General features: G+C 39.1%; 1 protein-coding gene across 3 annotated transcripts; it reads left to right on the top strand.

Annotated features, from left to right (window-relative positions):
• Window positions 1-680: 680 nt before the first annotated feature.
• On the top strand, window positions 681-13,742 carry lhx9 (LIM homeobox 9). 3 transcript variants are annotated; one of them, XM_049588356.1, is made up of 5 exons: window positions 681-3,210; window positions 4,153-4,355; window positions 5,414-5,769; window positions 9,283-9,485; window positions 10,124-12,723. In XM_049588356.1, the coding sequence occupies exons 1-5, from the start codon at window positions 3,031-3,033 to the stop codon at window positions 10,376-10,378; spliced, it is 1,197 nt and encodes a 398-aa protein (XP_049444313.1). In that variant the 5' UTR covers window positions 681-3,030; the 3' UTR covers window positions 10,379-12,723. The 3 variants fall into 3 exon arrangements, with proteins under 3 accessions (XP_049444313.1, XP_049444314.1, XP_049444312.1); XM_049588357.1 differs by lacking the exon at window positions 10,124-12,723 and adding an exon at window positions 12,764-13,742 and having other exon boundaries at window positions 682-3,210; window positions 5,411-5,769; XM_049588355.1 differs by having other exon boundaries at window positions 684-3,210; window positions 5,411-5,769.
• Window positions 13,743-13,915: the final 173 nt, after the last annotated feature.

The following is a 13,915-nucleotide window of genomic DNA, read 5'->3' as shown; positions in this document are numbered from 1 at the left end:
CTTAATTTAGCCGAGCAGGATCAGAAATATTAAATTAGGGCACATCATTCTCAGTAAGCAAACGAAAAAATGACACAGAACCGCCTACATTAATTTGCTTCAATTTATTTAACACCAGTAATGAAATATGATGGGTAACATACATAATTAGGTTGGTTAATTAATAGGGTGTATTAAGAAAACGTTTCGAAATGGAAATTTTGATGTATAAATACAGTAAATGTCACTTTTTGTTTTTTAAAAAGGCGTTATTTTGTGAATCATCTCTGCAGACTTTCTCCAAATATGAACCAAAATCATAAAACAACACCAAAACAAAAAAAGGGGTCATTAGTGTGTATTTAGTCGCAGGTAATATCCTTAATTAGATGCAATGAAAAGGGAACAAAACAAAACGAAAAACACAAAAGACGTGATTCCCTCATGCCTCTTGGTGTTTACTGACACATTGTTAAACCCTCTTCAGTCAAATGAAATGTCACTGCTGGAGGCAACGGGTCAAAACACTGCTCTTTGTCCACATTAACGATATGATCGATGTCTTATTTAAAAAAAAATAACACCATGCACATACTGTATTTGTGTTTTACTGTGTGGTTAAGTCCAGTTTTTAAATTACAAGTCGCCTTTTTTTGAATTTCCGGGAAGAGGGAAGGAAAAAAAAAAAATCAGCAGACAGATTAAATATCACACAGAGCTGAGTTGATCGGTCCTCTCAGGGTGTCTTTGTCCAGGTGAAATGAAATCCGTGTGTCCTTTTTGGGTCTCTTTTCACCGCTCGGTGGCTCGGTGCTGAGACTCTGACAGTGCGCAAATTAACGTGACGCTTTGCAGAACAGCTGCAGGTCCAGCCCGTCCATGAGGGTCCAAGCCTTGTCTTATAGCGCTGTTATCAAGGGGCCTCCAATTAAAGCCAACACAACTTCATGGTGGGGGGGTGGTAGGGAGAAGGGAGGGAGGATGGAGAGGACGAGGAGGAGGAGGAGGAGGAGGCTGAGGGGGGTGTACTGCACATGATAATGTAACACGTCTTGAGATGAAGCATCCACACCTGCAAACCCCCCAGAGCCTCGGTAAATCTATTAATGGGACCAGAGCCGAGCCACAAGACTCCAGCCTAGCCAGTGTGTCTATATGGCACAAAAAAAAACAAAAAAAAAATATCTCCAGCCATCGACCTTGCACAGACCAGAGCTCGTTATCCGGCTTTCAGCTGTAAAGGCTCGTGTTGTGTTAGTCAAAATACAGACCTTGAGCTGCCTCGTTTTGGTTTGTTGTCACCATATTTGGCCCGTGCGTTGGACACTTAAATCATTCAGGCTTATTTGCGTAACAGAGTTTTCACACCCTTTAAAACTGACACACACACATCTTTACTGTAGCTTCCATGGATTATGTTAACATACAGGGAACGTGGATTTCTGAAAATAATCCAACAACTGCTGGTGATTTCCCTCCTTGTGTATCTGCTTGTTGCATATAAGATAAATAAAATATGTTTCTAGCTGCGATCGAGTCAACTCTCCTGCAGCTTTACAAGAATTTTGGCCTAATTCAAGAGACGGAGAAAAGACAAGGGGCGTGTTAATAGATGCTCGGCAGGGAATAAATCCTGCTTCAGATGAGCATTTAATGGAAGAAAAAAAAGATCTTGCACTGAAAAGATTGTATATATGTTTTAAAAAGCTGCCTCATGGCCTCATCATATTATCTATAGAGCATCAAGATGAAGAAAAATAGATAAACAAGCTGGTGTGTGATGGTGTGATGTGAGTAAATAGGATGTAAAGGCGTAGGATGCTTTTATTTTTAAACCAAATCTCATTCAGTTGTGTTAAAAAAAATCCTTGTCTTCCAAATTGTTTAATACAATCTGTCCCCGCCCTCTAGCCTATCACTGATCACTGCCCCGCCCCAAACAATACATTTATGACACACACACGCACACACACACACACGCTCTGAGCCTATTATGTTATTTTTAAACAACCAAACACTTGATAAACAGTGAATTAAACCTCCAAATCTGAAGTTTTGAAAATGCAGAGGCTCAAAATTAAACAAATTAAAATGTCTTCATGTAAGAAAATCAGTCATCCTTATTTCTGACCCTTATAATAAAACCCCAGAGGAGTTTATTATACTTTAGATGGTTATTACTTCTTTAAGACGTGCTAAATAAATAAAATATTTGCACTCAATTTACCCCATAAGCCCATTTCAGCTTTATGCAACTTCTGACTACACTCCAGCATCCTCTCCTGCAAATGGGGGTATAAAAGTAATGAAAATGTCAATACCATAAAGTAGTGGTCCTTCGCGCAGCCAGAACCGGGAGTTTTTGAGGGAAGAGTGACAGCTCTTTGTTGCTGAATAGAAATCAGCGGCGATGGAGAGAGAGAGAGGGATTGAGGGAGAGACACCGAGCGAGAGAGGAGAGAGGCAGAGAGAGAGGGGAACTCCTCCTACCAAATTATTCAGACTGGGCAGGCTTTGCTCTCTTCACAAATAGGACACGGTGCTCAAATCCAGGCAGTCCCAACCTGACCTCCAAGCACCAAGGAACCCCTGACTGGGATATCGGGAGAGAGAGAGAGAGAGAGAGAAAGAGAGAGAGAGAAAAATCACCAAAAAGAAACAACAACAGAAAAAAAACTTTGTGTCATTATTTTTGGCGAGTGTTCACACTGTAGCCCCCTCCCCTCCTCCCTCCCCAACACCACCACCACCACTTCCACACCGGTTTGTCGCGTCATTTGGACTATATATTTTTTCTGGAGGAGAGACATTCACGGGAAGAAGGAAAAAGCTGGTGCACCACCACCACCACCACCTCCTTCAGTCCCACCCATGTTGTAGTTTCTTCGTTCTTCTTTTTTTCTTCCAGTTGCCTTTGCACTCTGGCGAGGAGGTGATCTGAATCTCGGGGGTTGTGTTGTTGTTGTTTTTTTTGTGTGTGTGCCTCTCTCAGAGCCTCAGAGCCCATTTGGATGCGCTGAGAGAGCGGGGCGCAGCGCTGCAGTACAGTATATGGAAGTTGTGGGCTGCAAGACAGAGGCAGGCAGTTGCACGTTGCGTCCAGGACCGGGAGCCATGCTTTTCCACGGGATCTCCGGGGATCACATCCAAGGGATCATGGAGGAGATGGAGAGAAGGTCGAAAACGGAGTCGCGCCTGGCGAAGGGCATGCAGCTGAACGGGAGAGAGTCGGTAAGAGCCCCGGTCGAGCCGTGTTTGAATTCATGTTAAAACTCGTTTTTAGCCGGCGTTAGTGCGTAAAAGTGTGGCGCCGTTAACCTGAAGGAAATGTGCAGTTGTTCTGGGGGTAAGTAGGACACCAGTGAGCAGGAATTATGTGTTTAATTATAATTACATATTATAAGTTAAATTTTAAAAACCAAAATCTCCTTTCTTTTGTATAGTTAATTCCATAATAATGGTTAAAATGTCCTATTATATTGATAGCTGCTACAAAAAAAATAAAAAAATAAAAATAAAATACTAAAAGCAAAAACTGGCTGCAACTTGTTAAATATATTTGAAACACACTCCTGTTGACGTCAAATAAAATGTTGTACATTAGAGCAGAAATAGATTTAACAATTTTAATTCTGGCAATTATATATTTATAAATAACTGATGCCAAAACATGGGCACTTATTAATATTATTTAACAGTTGAGTTTTATTCTTTTAACTGGAAAAAAATACTACATTTACTATATATATTTAAACAGGCCTATATTCAGTATTTTAACTGTGTGTTTCTCACCAGAACTGTTACAGATAATTTTTGAATTGAATGTCTACGAATGAAGGGTATTTTAAAGTAATAAAATATTAGGTTAGCAATACGAATGTATTTCTGTCGTTTCTATATTTAGTTAATTTCAGATGTTAACACAGTTGTTTGATAGATGGTGTTTATTTCCTCATGGGGGCCAACACACACCGAGCATTTGTTTAACAGCGTGTTTAAAGAGCTCCTCAAAGGCCTTTACTTTATAGATTTAAAAAAAAGTTTAATTTAGTGTCTAGAAAGCTACAAAAGGCCTGTTCTTGTTTTTGTATAATATATATATTGCATGAGATTTCCCATCCAGTCTCTAGAAGGATAGTCGCCTTGAGCTTTCCTCTCCTGTCTCTGACGCAGACCATGCCTTCCATGAGCCCGGAGAAGCCTGCTCTGTGTGCCGGCTGTGGCGGCAAGATTTCGGATAGATACTACCTCCTGGCCGTGGACAAACAGTGGCACCTGCGGTGTCTCAAATGCTGTGAATGTAAACTAGCGCTGGAGTCGGAGCTAACGTGTTTTGCCAAGGATGGGAGTATCTATTGCAAAGAGGATTACTACAGGTAAGAAAAATTAAGGTTACACATTTATAGCCTTGCAAAAGGAAAATATTTGTCTCCGTGTCACGCACACACGCACGCGCGTACACCCACGCAAAGCTGCTGGCTTTGTAGGAAAAATTAATTTTAAACTCTTTTTGGGGAAAACAAAACACAGGCATTATCATGAACCTTAATTCAACAGGCTCCGGCTGCTCATCTGGAATAATGTTGAAGCTTTTTGCTCCAATTAGGCCTCATTCTTGTCTGAATAGAGTCATAGCAGTCTCCCAGGGGCCCTGCATGCTGTTAATAGGGAATAAGTTATGATATGAAATTTTGACTTTTATTCGCCTGTGGTTGAGATGTAATAGTTTCCATGACTCTGAGTGTAATATAAAGTGCATGAGCTTGTATTAGTCAGCCCCAGAACAAAGGAGAGCATCGGTGTAACCTACATTTGGAACATGTTTGTTAAAAAGTAACCTATATTAGTGGGTTGTATAGTGGCCTAACATGCCTGAGTATGGAAATAACACATTAAAATGATGTTATAGGTAAGGTATGTTAATAATATTTAACATGCATGCATGCACAGGCCATATAATGCATGATAATAAGAAGATGACCAATTAGGCTGTCTCAACATTACCTGTAGCCTTTTTTGTTCAATGTTAGCCACACTGCCAATAGGTTATTAATAGTAGGTTTTATCACTGAGACTGTCGACTGAGGTTCTGCTTATTTAATAGGGAAAATATTCCCACATAAAAAATATTTTTACACCAAACAAAATGTGGCCTATTAACCAGCCGTCACCCAGTTGTAGGCCAGATGTGGCCATATTAAATCAGGATGTAAATCCAGTGTATGGGCCTGTTACACACTGAAGCTGTGTCAGATACACACACACACACACACACACACACACACACACACACACACACACACACACACACACACACTTCTGTCACTGAGATGCACGACACACACCTGGTCAGCTTATTTTAGCCCATGTCTTTGTGTTTGTCCCATTTGGTCTCTATGTATGAGGAGTCTTGACGATTTGTCTGTTCCAGAAGGTTCTCAGTGCAGAGGTGCGCGCGCTGCCACCTCGGGATATCGGCCTCGGAGATGGTGATGCGGGCGCGCGACTCCGTGTACCACCTGAGCTGCTTCACGTGCACCACTTGCAACAAGACGCTGACCACGGGCGACCACTTCGGCATGAAGGACAGCCTGGTGTACTGCCGGCTCCACTTCGAGACGCTGGTGCAGGGACCGGACTACCACCAGCAGCTCAACTTCGCCGAGCTGGCGGCCAAGGGCGGCGGCCTCACCCTACCCTACTTCAACGGCACCGGGACGGCGCAGAAGGGAAGGCCGCGCAAGAGGAAGAGCCCGGCGATGGGAATAGATATACCCAGCTACAACACAGGTGAGACAGCGTGCTGCTTACAGAGAGGCCTCACACCCAGTCAAGGACACACAAACCACACACACATTAGAAAATCATTTGTAAGTAGCCAGCTTAAGTTTTTTGTTTTTAGTTTTGGTGCAAAACGTAACCTTTCATAGTCTGCCTTATACACTTGAAGGGGCAGTGAAACCTACAGCAAAAACACACCGAGCTTTTTAATTAACTGCACGCTACACTAAACTATTCCTCATGTATGTTAAATCCTAGTGGAGCTCAATGAAACACCCTGGACCATAGTTTGGAAACATTTTACTGCATTGTGATTTATTCTCCACGAAAATCTACATGCTCCTCCAATTTAGCTGACCAAAGTGTCGTCGTATTAATTTAATTTTAATGTTTTAAAATAGGACATTAGAAATTATTAAAATGAAGTAAAAATCAATCACACATAAATAAGAAAATAAAATAATATATAAAAATTAATATTTGGGTAGATTTTCATTTTACGCATAAGACGCAGGGTTCTCAGTCCAGACGGTTCCTTAACGCCCCATCTTTCACATCACATTTCTGACATGAATACATCCCTCCTGCAGGCCATGCTAATATAGGTGAGCATTGCCTGCGCGTAACGGCGCACGCAGCCCTGGGCTAATTGATCCGCAGCTTTCTGTCCACGCGTCTCCAACACATCGTGTTTGCGCTTTAAACTGTGGCGTGTGTTGCGCGGAGAGTGATCGAAATTTGACCTCGCCGTTAACGTGCACTTCGAGTTTTATAATTAACACTAGATTAGTATAGGTCAAAATAAATGTGTGGAATGGGTGTGAATGGGGGACATGAAGTTCGGGAGTGTTGCGTAAAAAGCGTGGCCAAAATCACTGATTTGACTTTGACTTTTGTTGGAAGACAGCAAATCTGTAATCACAGTCAACACTGAGCAACTGTTAAATGTAGGTTTCATCTAAAATCTTGCATTGACTCGCTGAATGTTGGAACCCGACCCCCACCACCCCCCTGCAGCGTCCCCATTTTGTTGTCGCTTTCTGCGAATTAGTGCGCGCTTGAGAAAGTTTGTCATTGTGCGCCAAGTTTCCTCTGTTCCCGGTGAATAGGGAGGAATAAGGGTAATCTGCGCGTTAATTGTTCTCCGTTAATTGAAGGTGACGTTGGAATCCCTGGCCTCCTGCGCGGCGGTCAGCACAGTTCTCAGGGACACAGCAGCGCCGTGCAGAGGGGCCTGCTGCAGGGAGAGGCCCCTGGCTCCAAACACACACAACACTGTACAGTCAGCGCTGCGGCTGAATTGGCTTTGGTTTGTTATTCGTAAACATAATTCCAAAAGATTATGCAAATCCTAAAGTTCTCATGGATGCCTTAATAGGAAAATAACTGTAGTAGCACTGTGATTTTTTTTCTTTAATGGCAGGATACTGCAACAAAGTGTTAAAATAAAAATATGAAATATAAAATATAATGCAGCCACAACAGATAAAAAAAAAAATCACACAAAAGAAAATCCCACAGAGAAAGACATAAAATACTGTAAGATGTCCCTGTGAGCTCATTATTAAGCAGCACAGACACAGTAAAGGTCCCAGTGGGAATATTATATTTTTCATTTGGGATATTTAAATAGAATAGAAAAGTACGAAGTAGAATAGAATAATGCTCTGATTTAAAAAGAGGCTTACTGGCTTCTTTAGGCTTAAGTGACACACCTCTTTTGGCCGTTTTGGAAATGTAAATGTGCTAATATTATATTACAAATTTAAGACCTTAAAACATTCAAATTTAAACTAAAATAATTTAACAAAAAAAAAAAATTAATTAAATTAGGGAACAACCTAAAGATTTTCATATTTTCATTTTTCCAAAGTGCTCTATTTGCTGCCTTGCTCAGGGTTAATGCATCGCTCTGCACATCAGGAGCCTCAATATTCATGACAAATAGGATGAGGTTTTGTCTGAGGTTTTGTTTCTGCTTTAGCGAGCACATTCATGTTTGTTTTCACCAGGGAAAGGTGTGGGTCTATTGAGTATTCCACACCACTCTGTAAAGTTTGGTTTTGTTTGGATATAGAGACCCCTAGTGGGTAATATCTAGTGAAACACAACCCAATGAAGGCTTGAACAGAAGAACATAGATGTCAGTGATTGTCATGTTAAAGGTTCAAATAAGTGTCACAAGAAAAAATCTGATATTGAAATAAAAAACATAATTCACGACATAACACATTATGCCACACATATAAAATCCTATAGTGTGATGAAGCTGTTTCTGCCTTATTTAAACTGATTTATAATTTAACACAATAATTAATTTCAGAGAAAGTGTTTGCACTGCATCCTTATGATGAAATGATGGTGTAAGCTATTTGATATTTTATCATCCACTGAGCAAAACAACGGGTCAGCATTTCGGTTACAAGGAGACAAGAAATCAATATAAGCTACTATATAATTTAGAAATCCTATGCTCCTTCTTTGGTGCCCAGACTTCCTCTCCTTTTGCACTAAAGCAAGAGACGAGATCTTAGTAAATACTAGACTCTATTAAAAATAAATAAACTATTGATCATCATTTTGATTGCAGTCATGTAAATGCGCAACGGTCAGTCACAAGCTAATTTAACCTGCAAGTATTTATTTGGCATTGGAATTTTCTCTGTCCTCACACTATAAAAGTATACAAACATGTTATTTGCAATGCAATATGATACTGAAATAAAGTGTTTAGATTTTTTTTCTTAATGCACTGATGAATGTTTCAGCAGCACTGTAATTTAATTTAGTGGATACGTTTTAATATTTCATCGTCTTTAAGTATTTTACACATACAGTACAAAGCAACTGACAAATGGGGCTCATTAGGACTATTAGTCTCTGCAAACACAAGCAGAAATCATTTAGCCTGGTCCCAGCGCATGCTTAAAATACATCATTTTGCTTTATAAAAAAAATATCTAAAAGCAGACTGTGTAAAAACCACAATAGCCCCAATGTCTAATGCGTTACAGTAATTTTAGTTCAGTAAGTGTAATGAGTTTCTTGACTGTCAGTTGTCTGCATATTCCAATTTGCTGTTATAAATATGCCAAAACTTTATTATTTAACATGATGCCAAATGATAGATCTGTTAAAATAGCAAGTCAGTGGGAATACAAGAGCTTTCTACAATCAAATCCACACGTGATAGTGTAAATCTGCTTAATTGTGTATTTTCTTTCCCTGCAAATCTGGACCATGTCACAAAATATTCAGTTTAATAATGAGCCTTAAAACCTGTGTAACACTTAATTAGTGACCATTGTAAATAATCATATTCAAGCAGTTTTCTGATTTGAATATGATCTTAATACTAGAGGAGTGATTTTCTTTATTACCACTGACTTGTCACTTCTTTGTCAATTGATGAGCACAGTGAAAATTAATTCAGACACAATGAATTTAAAGGTTTTAGAAACCCAAATGAAAATGTTTTGCAGTTGTTTCCTTTTGACTGTAATGTACCCTCTGTGCTCCCAGGCTGTAACGAGAACGACACCGATCACTTGGACCGGGACCAGCAGGCCTACGCTCCAACACAGAAGACCAAACGCATGCGGACCTCCTTCAAGCACCATCAGCTGCGGACAATGAAATCCTACTTTGCCATCAACCACAACCCAGATGCCAAGGACTTAAAGCAGCTGGCCCAGAAAACAGGCCTCACTAAGAGAGTTCTACAGGTAAGCAGAAAGTCATTCTTCTTACTGATCTGATTACCCCCACATCTGTGTCTGCACCCCCACTCCTCCTCCATGTCCCTCTCATTTCACACCAATATTATCATTGAAGTCATCTTTTTGATTTGTTTGTTTCTTTGGTCCATTTAGTCATTAGATGTATATCCAGGGGTTTTTATTAGAAATCTTGCAGATTCCTAAATGTTTTGTTTGTTTTGGGAAAGAGAGGAGAAAAGTCGTTGATAAGCGTAGAAGCTTAAGTGTAAAACTGCAGCTGATATTATTAATAATGAGAGTGCACATGTTCTTTTTATCTGTGGAACAGACAAGGGTGTAATTCAGCTCTCACAGATAAAAAAAATTAAAAGGATAGGATTACTGTTTTGATTTTGCTATTAAAATCCACATTCTTGCATTCAGTGTTCAGGAGCTAACTGGTTCATTGTTATCTGCCCCTTAAGATCAAAATAATGTGACAATTGCCATATCAAGATTTATATTCTCAAGGCAAGGGCAAGTGGATACAGTAATAGCTGTGGTAACTTGATATGTAAACGACTGTACAAATGATTTGATACTTTCTTTTTTAAAAATTAATCTTAAACACAAAAAGTAAAAGCCACACTGGGATTGGTTTGCAGGTTTGGTTCCAAAACGCAAGAGCCAAATTCAGAAGGAACGTTTTGCGACAGGAGAATGGAGGTGTTGATAAGGCTGATGGCACCTCACTCCCTCCACCCTCATCTGACAGTGGGGCCCTGACCCCCCCCTCCAGCGCGGCCACACTAACAGACCTGACAAACCCCTCTATCACTGTAGTGACCTCCGTCACCTCTAGTTTGGACAGCCATGATTCGGGGAGCCCTTCGCAAACTACCTTGACAAACCTTTTCTAACAAGCTATCCCTAGCAGACTGATTTTTTTTTTTTTTTATCTGATTTTATTTTGTTTTTTTGTTTTTTTGTTTTTTTTTAATTTTTATTTTTATTTTATTTCTTCAATTTGCATTTTATTTTTTTAAGTGACACCTTTAAATCTACCAGAGACAGCTCCCTGGAACAGAAAGTGCTGTACTGTGTACACAAACAAGAACAACAAGAGCAAGAACAGCAGCGACCACATTAAAACACAAGGAAATCATTTTAATGTGTAGCATTTGAAACCGCATGGCAGCCATGTCTGTAATCGACTTACAGTATGCTGAGATTGATTTTGGACGGGATATTTTTGAAGCTGACGGCATTAGAAAATTGTCATGGATCCCACAATTCATTGGAAAAAAAAAAACAACTTAACTTGAAGCTTGTCTGGAAACCTAGATTTTGACTTGATTTGACTTTATTTGTACATTTGTATTGAATTATGATCAAATGAGCCCTTCCTAATTTATGCTTAATTGGTAAATTTTAAAATAATATGAATATTTTGCCCTCAGAAACCTGTATATGTATGCACTGTGTTCGCACTATCCAATTTAAAGATTTTTTTCTTTCTGTTTTGGAATCATTTGGGAAATAAACTTGTAGAATGTTCTGTATATGGGTAACTCCAGAAAACAGGCTTTAATTATTTCCGAATGTTTCAGTCTTTGAGACTGAGTTGGATGGAATCAGACATTGAGATATCTCACAGAGCTACATGTCTAAATTGCATAATAAGCACCTAACCATCGCTGCTTATACGGCAGGTAGATGCTGAAACCACACACATTTTTGTCTTGATTCGCAGACCTACTGTGATAAAGAGAAAGAAGCTAATCCCACAATCTGTACAGTGGTAACTGTTCAACATGTAATGCAGTCACATTGATAGAAATGGTTTGGTAATTAGAAATCAGCAGGAGAAATTTGGATTGGAGAACAGTTTATGCACGCTGTTGCAATCGATTGTTTTCTTGACAGAGCACTTTTTCAGATTTGTCGGCCTCATAGATTAACCGTAGTCAAGTGGATGAATCCTAGGAAACATATCCATAGACCCACAGCTAAACCCAATTGCACAGTGACAATATACTGCCCAGTGAAAAGTGCATTATTGTTTTTATCATGTTGCTCAGGGTAACAATGTGATTTTAAAAAGGGAAAAGGAGTAAGGGGGGTGAGAAATTCAGTGGTTGCAACGTTGCAGACTAGATTTGTAGAGCTGACATGAACATTCAAATGACCTCAGATAGGTGGAGTCGTAAAGAGGCAGCCAGTGGGAAATCATTGTCCATGTGTTCTCCTTTTTGGCCATATTTATACTTTCTTTAATGACACTTGCCACTGAACAGACCAAAAACATGTTTCTTCTGGCTGAAAGATAGAGAGAAAAGAAAGACAGAGCAAAATCTTCAATGGATGGTTGATACATTTCATTGTGAGCGTCACAATTTGTTCTATTGTAGAACAAAGTGGTACTCTAGATCTACTTAATGAAGTAGATGCCTAACTCAGTTCTACTATGTGCCTTATGCTATAACTTGGGAGAAAGTTTGTGAAATTCAGGATATATGTGTTCTTTGTTAACTGATTCACATCCTTTTGACGCCTCACTAGTTTTGTACTGTTTTGCATCTTATTTCCGAAGATCTTTTTATGGTGTATCCTGTTAAAAAGGGGGCAGCGATGTCATAGAAAGCATTTGTGCACTCTTTCAGATATAGTTGGGTAATCCAAGAAACCTTATATATTGATCTTCGTGTTAATAGTTGAGTACAGTAAGTGTTCTATCAAGATTGTCCATGTTTCCCTGTTTCTTGATAAAGATGGTGTATAGAAACTATTTCCCCTTAAATATTTATGGACCAAACGGTTGTTATATATCTTATTAAATTTGTGTGAATAAAAAAATACTTTGCTTTAAATGGGTTTTATTTTTCATTACACTTGCCATTTTTTTGTGTTCTATCTTGAATACAGTTTTCGTTTTTTATCACATCAACAAACGAGAAAGCATTCAGTTCTTAATGACCAGTTTAAACGTCCTCATTTTTGCCTCCATTTTTAATTTCTATTTCCTATTTTATGATGTTTATGGTTTTTAACGTAATGCCCCATGGATTTGCATCTAAACCCTGTAGTCAAAAATATGAAGTTGCTTTTTAATGCATGAACATGGCTTTAAAATTTAAATCAGAAGAATGCTGCAAAGCATATATTGATATCTATCTCTATACATATATAGTATATATTTATGCATAACATATTGGTAAACCTAAAATGAAGTAAGAGTAAATGCAGACCTCGTAAAGCCAGGTTGCTCTGTAGTTAATATATTCTTACTCTATCATTTCTTTCAGGGAGAACAAATCTTGGGGCATTACAGCCATACATCCCGACGTTTGAAAATTCCCTAAAGTATTAACAGAAGGGGAAAACTTTGATGGGAATTCCTCACCATTGAAGACAAAGACAATATTAGGATAAGATGATAGCATATTGAGAACAAATAAACAACCAACATAAAACCTGTTTTAGTTGCAAATGTACAACAGACGATTTTTTAAATCAAAAGTTTGTCCTGAATGTTTGAATCCATCAACGGAGGAGACCCCACAATGTATGATATTTATGATATCAATGTGAAAAAAAAAAAATCTGTATTGGAATGGTAAATGCACAAAACTGATGATAAAATGTATTGTAACATAGTAAAACAAAAAACAAACAAAAAACTCACAGAAAGGCACAGGATGTGATTAAAAGACAGCAGGCATCCAACATGACAACAGTGTGAAACACAGACGGTATGGATGTTATTGGTACGAACACACACACGCACACACACACACACACACACACACACACACACACACACACTAGACACAACCTTTCTCCCACTGCCTTGCTCCTATGTAAGCACAATATACACATTCCCACAATCTTTGTTCTCCAACACACACACGTGCACACACACACACACACACTGTTACACACACACAGACACACGAATGCACACACGCTGCTGCCCCCATGCACCCCACCCAAGAATCAGCTTGCTAAATAGAAGTTTTCTTTTGTCACAAGTGTCATTTCGTAAACACATGGCCTCCTTGAAACTCGGCAGCAGGATGCCCATCAAATATGATGAGTGTATGAAGAGGACTGCAGAGCTGGAGCTTTGCCATCTGGCTGTACCGAGGGAAGGAAGTGAAAAAAACAAAGCAGATAAAGAAGAGATTCTCATTTTGCATGCGCCTCATCATCTTGTTAACATTTTCCTTGAGATGTATATTATTTCCTTTGATTCATTGTATGATTCATTGTCAGCTGCAAAATAAAGCGTATGAAAATGATGTCCCTGATGCCCATATAGTACCTCACGGTGGAAATACACTCCTATAGATTATACTACAGCTGCCATTTTTTTACTATTTATGGTATAAAACAATTCTTTTCAGTTCTATTTCACTCAAATTTAAAGTACAGTCACATTTGCACACAAACATGTG

The sequence above is a fragment of the Epinephelus fuscoguttatus genome, linkage group LG10 (genome assembly GCF_011397635.1).
Source record: "Epinephelus fuscoguttatus linkage group LG10, E.fuscoguttatus.final_Chr_v1".
Taxonomy (NCBI): Eukaryota; Metazoa; Chordata; class Actinopteri; order Perciformes; family Serranidae; genus Epinephelus; species Epinephelus fuscoguttatus.
Note: the sequence above shows the minus strand (reverse complement) of the source record. Positions and strands in the feature narration are given on the sequence as shown.

Excerpts from the sequence above, each read along its gene's own strand:
- lhx9 (XM_049588355.1), top strand. The coding sequence starts at position 3,031 with ATGGAAGTTGTGGGCTGCAAGACAGAGGCAGGCAGTTGCACGTTGCGT. Across the intron at positions 5,770-9,282 it reads TATACCCAGCTACAACACAG|GCTGTAACGAGAACGACACC; the intron begins GTGAGACAGCGT and ends CTGTGCTCCCAG. Across the intron at positions 9,486-10,123 it reads TCACTAAGAGAGTTCTACAG|GTTTGGTTCCAAAACGCAAG; the intron begins GTAAGCAGAAAG and ends ATTGGTTTGCAG.